Source organism: Mesoplodon bidens (genome assembly GCF_964165515.1).
Source record: "Mesoplodon bidens genome assembly, chromosome: 1".
Lineage (NCBI taxonomy): Eukaryota > Metazoa > Chordata > Mammalia > Artiodactyla > Ziphiidae > Mesoplodon > Mesoplodon bidens.
Window position 1 is genome coordinate 228,379,622 of NC_138176.1, and position 13,652 is coordinate 228,393,273.

General features: G+C 40.6%; 1 protein-coding gene across 5 annotated transcripts in view; it reads left to right on the forward strand.

Moving 5' to 3' along the window:
* TMEM131L (transmembrane 131 like) overlaps positions 1–13,652 on the forward strand; it is a 162,295-nt gene that overhangs the window by 126,126 nt on the left and 22,517 nt on the right. For 2 of the 5 annotated variants that reach the window (XM_081228095.1, XM_081228096.1), the window contains exons 21-26: positions 331–473; positions 2,126–2,312; positions 2,523–2,708; positions 3,404–3,553; positions 3,885–4,510; positions 10,675–10,823. In XM_081228095.1, the coding sequence (XP_081084221.1) occupies positions 331–473; positions 2,126–2,312; positions 2,523–2,708; positions 3,404–3,553; positions 3,885–4,510; positions 10,675–10,823 (1,441 nt within the window). The remainder of the gene's footprint in view (positions 1–330; positions 474–2,125; positions 2,313–2,522; positions 2,709–3,403; positions 3,554–3,884; positions 4,511–10,674; positions 10,824–13,652) is intronic. The other 3 variants (XM_081228097.1, XM_081228098.1, XM_081228099.1) reach the window with 3 other exon arrangements.

Genomic DNA, 13,652 nt, shown 5'->3' on the forward strand with positions numbered 1-13,652 from the left:
CAGTTTATTCCTTCACTTTTTGTCTCTTGGAGATCTGATCACCACCCTGGTGCCTGGTTAGAAAAATGTAGGTTTCCATTCCTGGGTGTGAACTGGAGAGCGATCATGATCACTTGCTCATTCTTGCCCACTCAGCTTGCCTTGACTCTGCCGGGCTTGGCAGCTTCCGTGCTCTGAGATGGTGGGAGATGCCACACTATTTAAACTGAGTTGTTTCTCAAAACTTCAAAAATTTTGTTTTGCTAATTAGGAATATTTAAATTCAAGTGCATTGTATCTTGTGACAGCTCTATTGCAGTGCATTTTTATTTGCATCTCCTTTCTCTGTAGGAATAACTTGACTGTTATCGACATGATTGGCGTGGAAGGATTTGGAGCAAGAGAGCTACTGAAGGTGGGCGGGAGACTTCCTGGCACTGGAGGTTCACTGCGCTTTAAGGTGCCCGAGTCCACACTGATGGGCTGCCGGAGACGTGAGTCCCTGCGTGTGGTCCGTGTGTGTGGTCTGTGTATGTGGCACTTGGACAGGACAGGCTTGGTGCCAAAGCCAAGAGCAAAAGGAGATATGAGAAGATTCTTTTCAAAATTTACAGTAAATTCATTGTATTGATGCTAATAATTAAATCAGGCAAACATTTGAGCATATGTAGGCTGGTACCACTTGATTAGAAACAATAGCCTTAGATATTTAACCCAACTTAAATAATAGATATGGGGGGAAAAGTATAATGTTAAGTTACCAGTAGAGTGTCAAATATTTAAGGTAAATAGTGTGAAACTGTTAATTTGGTTATCAGTTACCTAATCCTAAAAAATCACACCAAAATGATAAGTAGAGAGAAGGCTGAAGGTGAGCTAACTACCCTTTTGCAGTAATGGAAATGCTCTTCATCTGTGTTGTTCAGTACGGCAGCCACTCGCTACATGTGGCTAATGAGTGCTTAAAATATAGCTCGGGTGACTGAAAAACTCAATTTTAAAATTTATTTAATTTAAATTTAATTTAAATTTAAGTAGCCATATGTGTCTACTGGCTACTGTATCAGACAGTGCAGATTTAGAAATTTGTTTAAGTGTTCCATTAGAAAATTCTTAGTTTTGCATGTATATAATATATTAGTTCCAAGAACTTCCTTAAGAACTAAGCCAAAAATAAAACAGTAGATGTAAAATGTTTTTGGTAAATTCTGTCTTGTTTTCCTGTTATTATTTTTAATTTTAGGAACACACTGAAAGCATTTTAGTGTAACAGTATGTTTCCTATGGAGAAAACTGATTGGTGAAACGATTGGATAATTTGTAGAGCTATTTTAACACCTGACTGTAAATGTTTTTTGTTTTAGAAAACTATGCTAAATGAGCACTGAGTTTGAGAAGACTGGCCATTTTGCATTCAGTATCTTCACCAGAGTGTTCATTTTTTTATTAATTCATTCACTCATTCATTCAATAGTTTAGAGTTGCCTTGAAAGTTAGAATTATGGAGGAGTATAAACCGTAGAACCAGATACAATGTTAGTCCTAATATGGAATAAATTGTGGGTTATAAATTTATAGGACTATTTTAAACATTGATACTTCTTCCTTTTTTAAACTCCCAACATGAAATGTGCTCGCATTATTTGCAGGGATTTAACTACTTACTACCTCTTAATGTAATGGGAGTTTGAACTGTGTTTCTAGTGTCCATGATGGTTTTACACAGAAGCACACACACCCTCCTAACTGGTCCTGTTGGGTGTGAATGAGGCTCCCGGGACACAGGGTGAATGGTGGCTCGTGGTAAATCCAAACTATTAGGCTTCTGAGAAGAATAAACTTTTCACCTTAACCTTTAATAAGTAAAAGAACAAAGAAGAGATTTTGGTTACTTTTGGTACGTAGGCAGATCATTTAACTTAAGAAAAACCTCGACTAGTTAAGTATTTTTATCGTATTCTGGTAGTAGAATCTAGAACCGTTCTAGAATTTAGCTAGGAATCATGCTTTGAGCTTATATTGAATTTTTTTACATTTTAGTCATGTAGATCATGGTTTGTGGATTCAGTAAATGTTGATTCAGTAAATTATTTTAAATAAAAATTTCAGTTCATCTGTACTAAATATCACTTTTCGTCCTCACTAGAACTGAAAGATAGCAAGCAAATTCTATCAATTACAAAGAACTTTAAGGTTGAGAATATTGGACCACTTCCTATAACAGTGACATCTCTGAAAATTAATGGGTATAATTGCCAAGGTTATGGATTTGAAGTTCTAGACTGTCAGCAGTTTTCCTTGGACCCCAACACGTCCCGGGACATCAGCATTGTGTGAGCATTGGACTTTAACCTCATTTCAGTTTGGGGTCGCATTTACTATATTGTGGGGAAAAACTTTTTTTCATTGGTAAGATGTCTTGAGTTGTTTTCATGTTAGTATTTATCTTGCAGAAGTAAGAAATTCTGCTGCCATTATGATTATTTTGTTTTGTGCCTAAAATTAAAACCATCAAAGTTCATAAAGATGCCTCTTGCTGTCAGGTTTACTCCAGACTTCACCTCTTCCTGGGTCATCCGCGAGCTGACTCTGGCCACGGCGGCAGACCTGGAGTTTCGCTTCACTCTCAACGTAACCCTCCCTCATCACCTGCTGCCTCTGTGTGCGGACGTGGTTCCGGGACCCAGCTGGGAGGAGTCGTTTTGGAGGCTCACCGTCTTCTTTGTCAGGTCAGCTGCCACCTTCTCCACTGTTCCTCCCTCACTGAGTGGAGACGCCATCCAGCCGAGTTGCATGGAAATGTATATTGCCCGGTGGGATCAAAGCATATGAATTGAGTGGAATTTTGACATTCGTGAAGTAGACAAAGTAGTTCCTGGTACGCTTGAAGAGAATTTACTGTTCCCTAACCTAATTGTAGGAGAGTCATAGGACCTAGGAGTGTAATGGACAGTTGTGTTCCATATATGTTCATTGGCAGTCCCGGTGGAAGATGTGAATGTTATATGTAACATTTAAGATATACGAACATCATCTGTGACATAGGATGTGTTATTAGCTCAGTGCAACGGCAGTTTGAGATTAGAAGACTAGAATGACCCTTTATGTGATCTTGTCCTGGAAATGTCTTTAACAATTGAACTGGTATGTCAGAATTATAAATATTCACATTTTCAGAAACAGTTTTTTTAAATCTTTAAGAGATGTCAAACTATGGAGCCATTCCATGTCCATAAGATATGGAATCTTAATAGCATTTCTTTAGACTTTTCCTATCGATTGATTCACCACTCTTCTGTAGAGCTAGTCTTTTTTTTTTTTTTTTATTGGCGTATAGTTGATTTACAATGTTGTGTTAGTGAGCTGGTCTTTTTAATGCGAGTCACAACCAGACAGTAATGAACCCCGTTGCTTTCGTCCTCAGTTTGTCCCTGTTGGGTGTGATTTTAATAGCCTTCCAACAAGCACAGTACATTCTGATGGAGTTCATGAAAACAAGACAGAGGCAAAATGCCAGCTCCTCTTCACAGCAAAGCAATAGTCCGATGGATGTAATCGGCTCCCATTCTCACAAGTAAGAATTCTTGTAGTGTGGGGAGAGGGTTCTCACCTTTGGTATGACTCAGTTCTGATTTTATTTTAAGGTCATATACATTTTGGTTCCAAATTTGTTTCAGTACAATTTTCTTTAAGTCATTGTGTGACAGCTACACCATTTCTTTCATTCTAAGATAGACTTCACGTAAGGACTTAGTTTATTAAACTCCCGGAGCTTTAGTAGAACGAAAGGTGAGAACTCCTTGGTGTACCCCAGACTGCTCCCTCTTTCTCATGGAGTTAGAATCAGAGAGGGAGAGGTTTACTTGGTTTGCCTTTATGTTAAATGTTTTTCTTCTTAAATCCAGAAGCAATTGCAAGAACTTTCTCGATACCTACAGCCCCTCTGATAAAGGTCGAGGGAAAAGCTGCCTTCCGGTAAACCCCCCGCAGAGCAGGATCCAGAACGCGACGAAGAGGAGCCCGGCCACCTACAGCCATTCGCAGAAAAAGCACAAGTGCTCGGTCTATTACGGGAAACACAAAGCCAGCGCATCCGTCGCCGGCAGTGCCAGCGCCCCTGCAGAGGACAAGCAGGCCTCGGCCCCAGGCGGCTCCCCCGCTGCTGCTAAAGAGGACGCATGCCCTGCCGGGATGGGTGAGACCTGGGTGGGCCTCAAGTACACAGGTGGCCTAAACGTCAACCTGCAGAAGAATCTAACTCTTCCCCAAAACTTACTGAGTAAAGAAGAAAACACACTGAAAAACGCAATTGCTGTCAGTAATCCTTCTTCCGAATGTCACGTGAAGGAGGGAGTACAGACATGTATGTTTCCTAAGGAAACGGACCTTCAGATTTCAGAAAACATAGCCGAGCTCAAGGAGCGAGAGGTCTGTCCTCTGAAGACCCCTAAGAAACTACCTGAAAATCACTTGCTGAGAAATTCACCTCAGTGCCCGTCAGACTTGCCAGAAATTTCCAGGAAAAATAATGGTAATTCTTCCACCCTCCTTGGTGACTCTTCTCTCTTGTTTGTCTCCGGTCTGTTAGTGGAATTTGTTCCCATCTATGACTTTAGTTTGAACTGTGGCTGCTGAATTTTTAGTTCACACACAAAGTTTTATTAGCAAAGGTATAAATGTTGAAATACCATTTCTAAGAAGGAAAGTTTAGGACGGGACACCAAGTTATTAGAGCATCGTGGTTAAGAAGTTTACTTTTTTCAGTCCATTCATTAGAATGATGCGAATATCATATTGTATTGTTGGAATTTATGGACACCTCTTCCGAAGTACCTTTTATCTTGGCTTTTCAGACTGTTTGCAAAAATCAGTCAGCCTGTGACATGTTTCTGATGGAACAAAACTCACCAACTCTGTGTGTGTAACAGCTGCCACCATTGCGTGCTCCTTGTCCCTGGTTCTTGTCTGGTCGTGTTCCTTGGTTAAAAGAAGGTAGATGTTCTCTCGTAGCAAATGCAGTTAATAAAAATGCAAGCAAAACTAGACTAGGAAGCCTACCTACACATACATTTGTCATTAAATCTTTAACTGATCCCTCTGGCTTCTGGCATAAGAGCCTGTGCTTATTTTTTTTTTTAATAGTTGTTGAAGAAACCCTTTAATATTTTAGGTTGTTAATGCAATACAAAGGTACTTATCTCAAAGAACTATATTTTGATATACTTATTGACTTTCCCCTCAGTCATTTTATTTTATTTTATTTTATTTTATTTTATTTTATTTTATTTATTTATTTATTTATTTATGAATCAGATATATATTACTACTCATTCCTCAATATTTATTACAATTTTTTTTTTTTCTTTTTGCGGTATGCGGGCCTCTCACTCTTGTGGCCTCTCCCGTTGCGGAGCACAGGCTCCGGATGCGCAGGCCCAGCGGCCATGGCTCACGGGCCCAGCTGCTCCGCGGCATATGGGATCCTCCCAGACCGGGGCACGAACCCGTATCCCCTGCATCGGCAGGCGGACTCTCAACCACTGCGCCACCAGGGAGGCCCTATTACAATTTTTGAATGAAATACTTTTTTTTTTTTTTTTTTTTTTTTACTGTGCTTATTTTTGTGTGTTTATCCTGACCATTTCAAGAAGCACATTTCTATTCCCATTAAGAGTCAAATTTTTGACACTTTTTAATCTGGAAGAATCAGTTACCTTTGATCTTATTTGAAACATCTAAATATAAATAACAACATATTTTTCACTCCTTGATATTGTAGAGAAGATTCTATTAGTAGATTGGCTGATTCGAATGAGCTTGATGCATTTAGTAGGGAAAATACCAACCTGAATTTTAAATGTTCCATCAAAGGACGTTTCTAATCCAAAAGGAAGGCAGGGTCCTCTGAGTAGAACATGGTTTGGGCAATTTGTGCATCACTCCCGGTGCCCCTTGTTCCACCCTGTTGGTGCCATTTCCCTGGCAGCAGTGCGTACGCTTGAAGAGGACTCCTGTTTGCAGGGCCAGCTATCCCCACGGCCTCTCCCCCAGTATGTGAGTGCGCCCCCTGGATGGAGCCTCTACCAGATCTCATGAAGTCACAGCATTCCTTGTCTGAGGCTGTTGATGGTGGGGCAGTGGGGTGTCTGTTCTTCCATTTCTGTCCTGACACTGTCTAGGGCCCAGACTACAAAACTCTTGTGAAAGGGTGAAATTATGGAGTGAGTCTAGCTGGGTTTTTCTCTTGTTTCATGTGTCATTTAGGCCTGAGGACAGTATTTGACATAGGCTGACTTTACACAAACTTAAAATCAGACTTGTTTGAGGGACTTGTTGCTCCAGAAGTGCGTCTTCTGTGGTCCAGTGCATCCATCAGACATCTGGGTAGATGTGCCTGCAGAATGCAAGGGCTGTGGCCTTGTGGGCGGATGGATGGGAAGGCCTTCTGCTGCATCAGAGCTCTTTGAAGGGCATGGACCAGCCATGTAGTGCCAGGGTGGGTCAGAGGATTCGACTTGGTGCTCCTGGATCCTCTTGTCCAGTACATGGCTGTTTAATGCTTGTAGTTGAGCCTAGATGACCATATAATATCTAATAACGCTTCAGCAAGTGTGAGTAAATTTAATAAGGGAGCCCACAGACATAGGGTTTGCTTGTATCATTGTAGATGGCAAACCCGCCCTGAACCTTACCTCCCTGTACAGATGACTGGTATGCTTATGATGCTTTAAATGAAAACCAGTCTCTCACTTCAAGAGTTTTTTAAAAACTGCTCTTTAGCTGACTTGTCAGCCTGTTAAGCAGTATCAGGGTGATTGCTGGTCAGCTCACATAAGATTTGATGAAAGAACTTTGCCTTTCCACCATGTTCGTACCAGCAAATTCAAAGGTGCTAATCTGCAGCCCTGTATTTCTCTCCAGAATTAATCTGTCAGCAGGAGGTTCCTCACAGGGAAATCCATTCACTGACATGTATTTGGTTCTGACTGTTTTCTGTTTACATCACTGTTCTAGGAAAATATCAAAGAGGTTAAAAAGTAAACAAGTGGCCTGCCATCAATTTACAATTTAAACATTTTAAAGAATTGAGAATTTTAAAAATAAGAAAGGACTGAGATATTTAGGGGAAGCAAATTGTAGTTTGAAGGTAAGATATGGAGTCTTTTGGTCATATTGAGGGTTCAGGGTTCCTTTGTCAGAATTTGAAGGAAAGCATTGTCATAAGCTGGCAGATGGTGACAGGCAGGGGGTCACAGGGTGTAAAGAACACTCAAGAATGAGAAAACCAAAAATGTAAGAACCTTCCAAGTTTTCACTTCCAGCTTTGAGCATCAGTTCTTTTCTTATTTTGAAAAGGATTTCACATTGTGTTTCCATCTTAAGATCCTTTCTAGAACCTGAAGAAAACAGCTTCAGTCTTGCGAGCTGAACTGATGGCCCCTTGGGAACTTCCACTCACTCAGTTGAAACCAGTCAGTGTCTGTGCCACCTTCTAGCCATTTCTCCCAAAGTACACAGACGTTCTTAGAACCAGGTCTAGTGACAAGACTGCCTTTGGGAAAGGAGGCTGGGGAGGTGGCCTTTCTCCTGAGAGTGCCTGAAATGGCATCCCGAACCTGCCAGAACTCCTGGAGGTGCCTGAAGCACTGTGGCTTCTCTTATTCTGAGACAGTTTTCTTTTCTGAGGGTAACTTCTTGTGTAAGAACGAAATCTTCCAGGCTGTTTATTAATGGCTCTGGCTACGTGCTCACCATTGTTGTTGTGGAGAAACAGAGTGTTTTCTGAATAACAGAAAATGTGTCACCCCTTTCCTGCTCTTTCTCCTGCCTCCTCCTGAGAGGCCTGTAGTAAATCATAAATTAAAATTCCCGATAGAAATGCAGTCTCTTGACAGATTCTTCAGGGCTCTGTTTCACACACTTGTTTTTTGGCATCAGCCTGTCAAACAACCGTGAAACAGCGACGCCTTCCAAGCATGTGTTACATGGTCCAGAGTCTCTTGATGCTCTAACAACAGCAGGGCTTTATGTGTCATGTAAGTGATCTTTTGAAATTTGTCTCTTTTCCAAATATTTATAACTGTTATTTTTTCATTATATGATCAAAATAATACAGACTTAGAATTAGGGCTAGAGGCAAATTGCTTCTGGCCTCAGGAATAGTTAGCAAATGTTTCGTTGTTTCTGCTTATAATAATGTAAAGGATAATGAACTTTTAAATTTAATAATACCCTAAAACCTTGAAATTAATAGCACATGAAAGTTTTCATTGAATTAGATAGATACCTCCAAAATTTCTGAAATACCAATATTTGCAGAAATTCAAAAAATAGTCTCATTTGCACAGATACTGATAACTGGAAATGAAGATCTAGTGGTTTACTCAAAATATATCATACAATTAGATTTGATTCAGTAGAAATCCAAGCAGGATTCTGGCCTGTTAACTTGTTCCTGTTCTTGTATTTGTTTTGTTATCTTTGTGGCTCAAATACTCCTACGCCATGAGATAAATGGCAGAAAAGCGTATAATGATGTGAGTAAGCACGCTTAGTAGGATGCCATGGGATGGCTCCATTTTTTAAATGAAGTATATGCTCACGGTATTTCTGAATTCTTGAATACTGTCGTGATAGAATTTCTCAAAGGCTGAATTTGAATTCATTTTATTGTTGGTCCTAATTCTTGGCCCCCACAATAAGCATTAGTAGTTTTCGGAGAGTCTGTGCTTTATCCCTTTTTAGGGGGTAGTTTAGTGTTGGATATTAAATTTGGATGCTTCCTAAGAAACTTTGATGACTAATATTTTTAGTGCTATTCTTGGCCTGAGGAAAACCATTTTCTCATGAATTAAGACCCTAGGAAAGTCACAGCACATTTTTGGAGGAGAATATCTATATTCTGTTCATACCGATGGCTTCCGGAATCTGAAGTGATGTCTTTGTTTATGATGTCTTTTTCTGTTTGGACCCTGTCTCCCTTGCTCTTGGCTCTTTCCCGGCTCAATCGCGGTCCTGGATGGTTTCCTCTGTGGGCGTCTCGCACCCAATCTGTGTTGCAGAGGAATTTATGCTTCCCCGGCATTTTTATAGCTATGTAATATTTACATAATTTTCCGTTAACAAAATAAAAGAATGCTTACCTTTTAAGCGTTATTGTTGAAATGTATGCATCTTGCTTTGAGTGAGCTTGATTTGTAGCTTCAGGATTGCAGGGTCTGGAGGGCGTTTGACCCCTCCTGTCGTTTGGGTTGAGAGCCTCGTGCAGCCCCAGGCCCCTCAGCAGGGCTGGATGGGAGCCGGCAGCCTGCTCTGCTGGGATGTATTTGCACCGTGGGCATCTACACTTTCTCAGATGGCCAAGGTGTCGTGAGGGATTTTCAGTTAACGAAAAAAGGGGAAGGTATTGAAATCCTTTCTGATTCATATTAGAACACTGAGCCCAGTTAAGGTGGGGTTGAAGTCTATTTGACCATCTGTCAACGTCAAGGATAGAAGAAGAAATACACTTAGGAATGAAGTCACTTGAAAAAACAAAGGAAAGGTCACGTTTCAGATGTGGTTCCTGCCGGTGCAGACCTTGCCAGCGTGATTGTCTCGCACTTGGTTCTCACCCCACGGGTGCTGTTCCCAGGGCAGGTGGGCGTTTCCTGCAGGAGAAGGCCCTGTGCTCCAGCTGTTCATGTGTCTATTGGTGGTGACCCTTTATATTCTGTCTGTTCTGGTTGCATCTTCATAGCAGTCAGTCAGGGTAGGCAGAGGAAGTGGTATTGTCATTTCATAAATAAGGAAACTGGAGCTCAGGGATCTTAAGAGACTTACTTCTGATTAGTAAAACTAATTAGTGTCTGAGTCATGACCAGAACCCAAGATCTTACCTCCCTCTCTCCCTCCCCTAACTTAAAAAAAATTGTGGTGAAGTATATAGAACCTAAAAGTTAACCATTTTAAATTGTAAAGCTCAGTGGCATTAAGTACATTTACATCATTGTACAACCATCACTGTCATCCATTTCCAGAACTTTTTCGTCATCTCAAACAGAAACTCCATACCCATTAAGCAATAATTACCCGTACTCCGTCCCCCCACCCCCTGGGAGCCACCATTCTACTTTTTATCTCGATGAATTTGATGATTCTAGGTCCCTCAAACAAATAGGATCACACAATATTTGTCTTGTGACTGGCTTATTTCACTCAGTATAATGTCTTCAAGGTTCATCCATGTTGTGTCATGTGTTGGAACTTCATTCCTTTTTTTCCTCATCTTAACCATTTTTGTGTGTACAGTTCAGTAATGCTAATTATATTCACATTATAGCGCAGTGAATCATTCGTTTTTAAGGCTAATGGTGTTCCATGGTACTTACCACATTTTGTTTATCCATCCATTCGTCCATGCACGTTTGGGTTGTTTCTACCTTTTGACTTTCATGAATAATGCCGCTATGAATAATGGTGTGCCCCTGCTCTCTCTTCCCATGACCTCTTTTAACGACTGTTTGTAAAACTCTTAATATAAGTACATTTTCACCTGTGAGCAAAATAAATTTCTAGAGCATTGTGGATGTCAAAACAGTCCTTAAGTCTAAATCTCATTAAATCAAATGAGATTGGTGTAGGAAGAAGGTTTAACTATGGGGAATGTGAATGGAAATTATTAGCTAGAAATTGAATCATTTTTATTTATTCAAGGGAATAACCAGCAAGTGCCTGTCAAGAATGAAGTAGACAATTGTGAAACTTTGAAAAAGGTTGACACAAAGTCTGCTTCAGAAAAGAAGATTCACAAAGCGTCTAAAGAAGACGTATGTTCTGAGAAGCAGGACGTACCTTCAGTCGAGGTCTGTATTCCTTTTTTTCTTGCCTATTAGAACAAAACCCAAGTTTAGGACTTAGAGTGCAAATATCTATGTAATAACTGTACATCTGTATTTCATACTTCTCAAAGAGGATAGTTATGTATTTGAATCCACATTGATAATTGGTGAGGTTCATGTATTCAGAAAGTTTATTTATCTTGTAATTATACAGGAGACACTAAAACAATTTTGGGTGATATCAGATAGCTTTTATTCTCAAGAGAAGCTGTTCTTAAGCAAATGGATTAACTCCTGGGTAAAGATGGTGGAGTAGAACCAGATCACATATCTTGCCTCTCCAGTTGTTGCCCAACATCCATTTTTAGGGCAAAATCTTTCTGAGTTAGAAGCATTATCCAGGATCCACAGGAGAGGAATGCCTTTCTAGCTTCAGTGCATGGGCCCTGGTATGACAGAATCCCAGAAGAGAGGGCAAAGCTTGTGCACTGACCCAGCCAGCTCTTTCCCTTCCCACTGTGTAGGCCACTGCAAAGTGTCTAGAAAGCAGAACCCAGCCCTGTATCTCATAGGAACTAAAGTTCCCAGATAAAGGTGGGAAAGGGATTTCGGAGAATTTATCTACTTCACAACAGGACAGAGCTATCTGTGTATTAGCACAAGCACAGTGAAAAAAAATAGCACTGCAACTGTTCAAATATACTATAGTAAAAAATGAAGGAAAGGAGTACAACGTACAGAAGACAGACCAAGATCCCAGTCTAGAAGAAAACATATCCAGAGACCTGAAGGGAACTCTGAAAATACTTCCCACTACAGACTATGAATTCAATAAAATTCTAGCTTTTAAAGGTAAATTCATATACTACGATGAGGTGGGAAGAGATATTGTAAAGTTAAGTCAATAAATGTAGACAGTACATTACCTGTTCAGTGGCCGAAAATTGACTTATTAACCTGAAGGAAAGCCTTTGAGACAATCAGAGTGAATGTGGAGGAAAAATTTTAAGAGATTGTAGATTTTGGAGAAAAGATGATAGATAAGGGGACAAAGACAAAAACAGTCCAACATCAGAATAATGATTGTCTCAGTAAATGGCCCAACAGTGGATCAGAAAAGTATTCAGAGATGTAATAGAAGAAAAATTTCCCAATGTGAGTGAAAAACTGAATTTAAAGATCCAAAGGCACACTGTGTACACCAGGAAAAGCTGATGTGTGATATTGGACACAGGCACATCCTGGTTAAGGTGTTGAACTTAAAGCTTAAAGAGTTGTGCGGAAAAAGGCAGGAAAATCAAGAAAGACACACCTAGGCTTGCCTCAGACTTTGTAGAAACATCTAGTGTCTGAGAACAGTGGAACAGTATCTTCGAGAGAATGAAAATGTGAACACGAACATTATGTCCAGTAAAGCTGGCACTCAGGCACGAAAGCAACAGACATTCATCTGTAAACTCAAATGAACTTGGGAGCCTTCCTTGAAAAATGAAGTTAGTGAAATTTAGCCAACCAGGAAAGAAGTTTGAGGAAGCTGTGTTAAAGGTCTTTTGAGGTTTCTGTCCATTTTATATCCAGAACTTTGGTTAAACAGTGGGCAGTTATGATTGCAAATATTAAAACTTTAACAAAACAAAAATAATAATAAAATCTGCAAAAACAGGGGGTGGGACTGAAAGGTAAGTGAAAGTAAGTTTTAATTTTATCTTTCTTGGTAGCTAGCCAATCCTGTGCAAAACTGAAACATGTACTTTAAAAGGGTGAAAACCTACGAAAATATCTTTCAGCATCTTTTTCTTAACCTTAGAGAGATCCTTAGGCAATTAATGTATCATGTGGAGAAGAAGCAATTATTGAAAGTTGGCGTTCCTTTGGTTCTACTTCATTTTCTTCTAAGTTCAAATAAAACTGAGCCTTAACTTTGAATTTAAAAATAATGCATGGTCCTGGTGTTCTAAATTTTTGCCATCATCTGTCCTCCCATCCTTATGTATGTATAGGTTCTTAAAAAGACACATTAAAGAATAAGGTTTGCCAAATAATCAGTGGGAGAACCTGCTTATTTCTGAGTGCTGGTATTTTGCATGATTTCTTTTTTCCTTCTTTATGCTACTCAATTTTTGCTTAAACTCTACAAAAAGCATGCATTTTTCATTTAAGTAAATGGAATGAGAGTGATACCAAATAAGAAAATCGCAGACATTCCAAACCAGGAATTTGTGGTCTGTCGAGAAAGACGTTTCCATGTAGTCAAGTGCTAAAGTCAGTGCATAGTAGAGGGGGTTGCAGAGATGGGAACGGCAGCTTAGCTTGCAGGGGCCATGGGAAGCCCCGAGGAGGAAGGAGCGTGTGCAGGGGGAGTGTAGAGGTGCAGGGGGAGTGTAGAGAAGCAGAAGAGGCGAGGGGGGCAGCCGGCACCACCGGGTCTCCTGGCACGGTTGGGAGCAGTGAGGGAGTCGTCTGACCGAGAAGGATCCCAGTCAGGAGGGGGAAGGCAGAGGCAGAGTCCTGCCAGCTGGCCAAGGCCCTCGATGCCAACGCAGAGTTCAGACGTTAGTCCCTGGATCTCAGTGGGAGACACAAGGAAGGAAGGAAGCACAAGCGCTAGGAAGGGAAGGTTGCCTGCTCAGGAATTTCAGGATCAAATGTTTAAAAGCACATTGGTCCAAACAAAAAAGTCTTTTTGGAGGATTTGGCCTGAGGGTGGCCAGTCTGGGGACCCTGCTGCAAATCATGGAATGCTATCGAAGGGTCCTGAACCGGGCAGGGGGTGGCGGGTAGAGGAGGGTGTACAGGAAATGGAGAACAACCTGTGGGCTGCGATCTTCTTGAGGGTCGTAACTGAGTATCTTT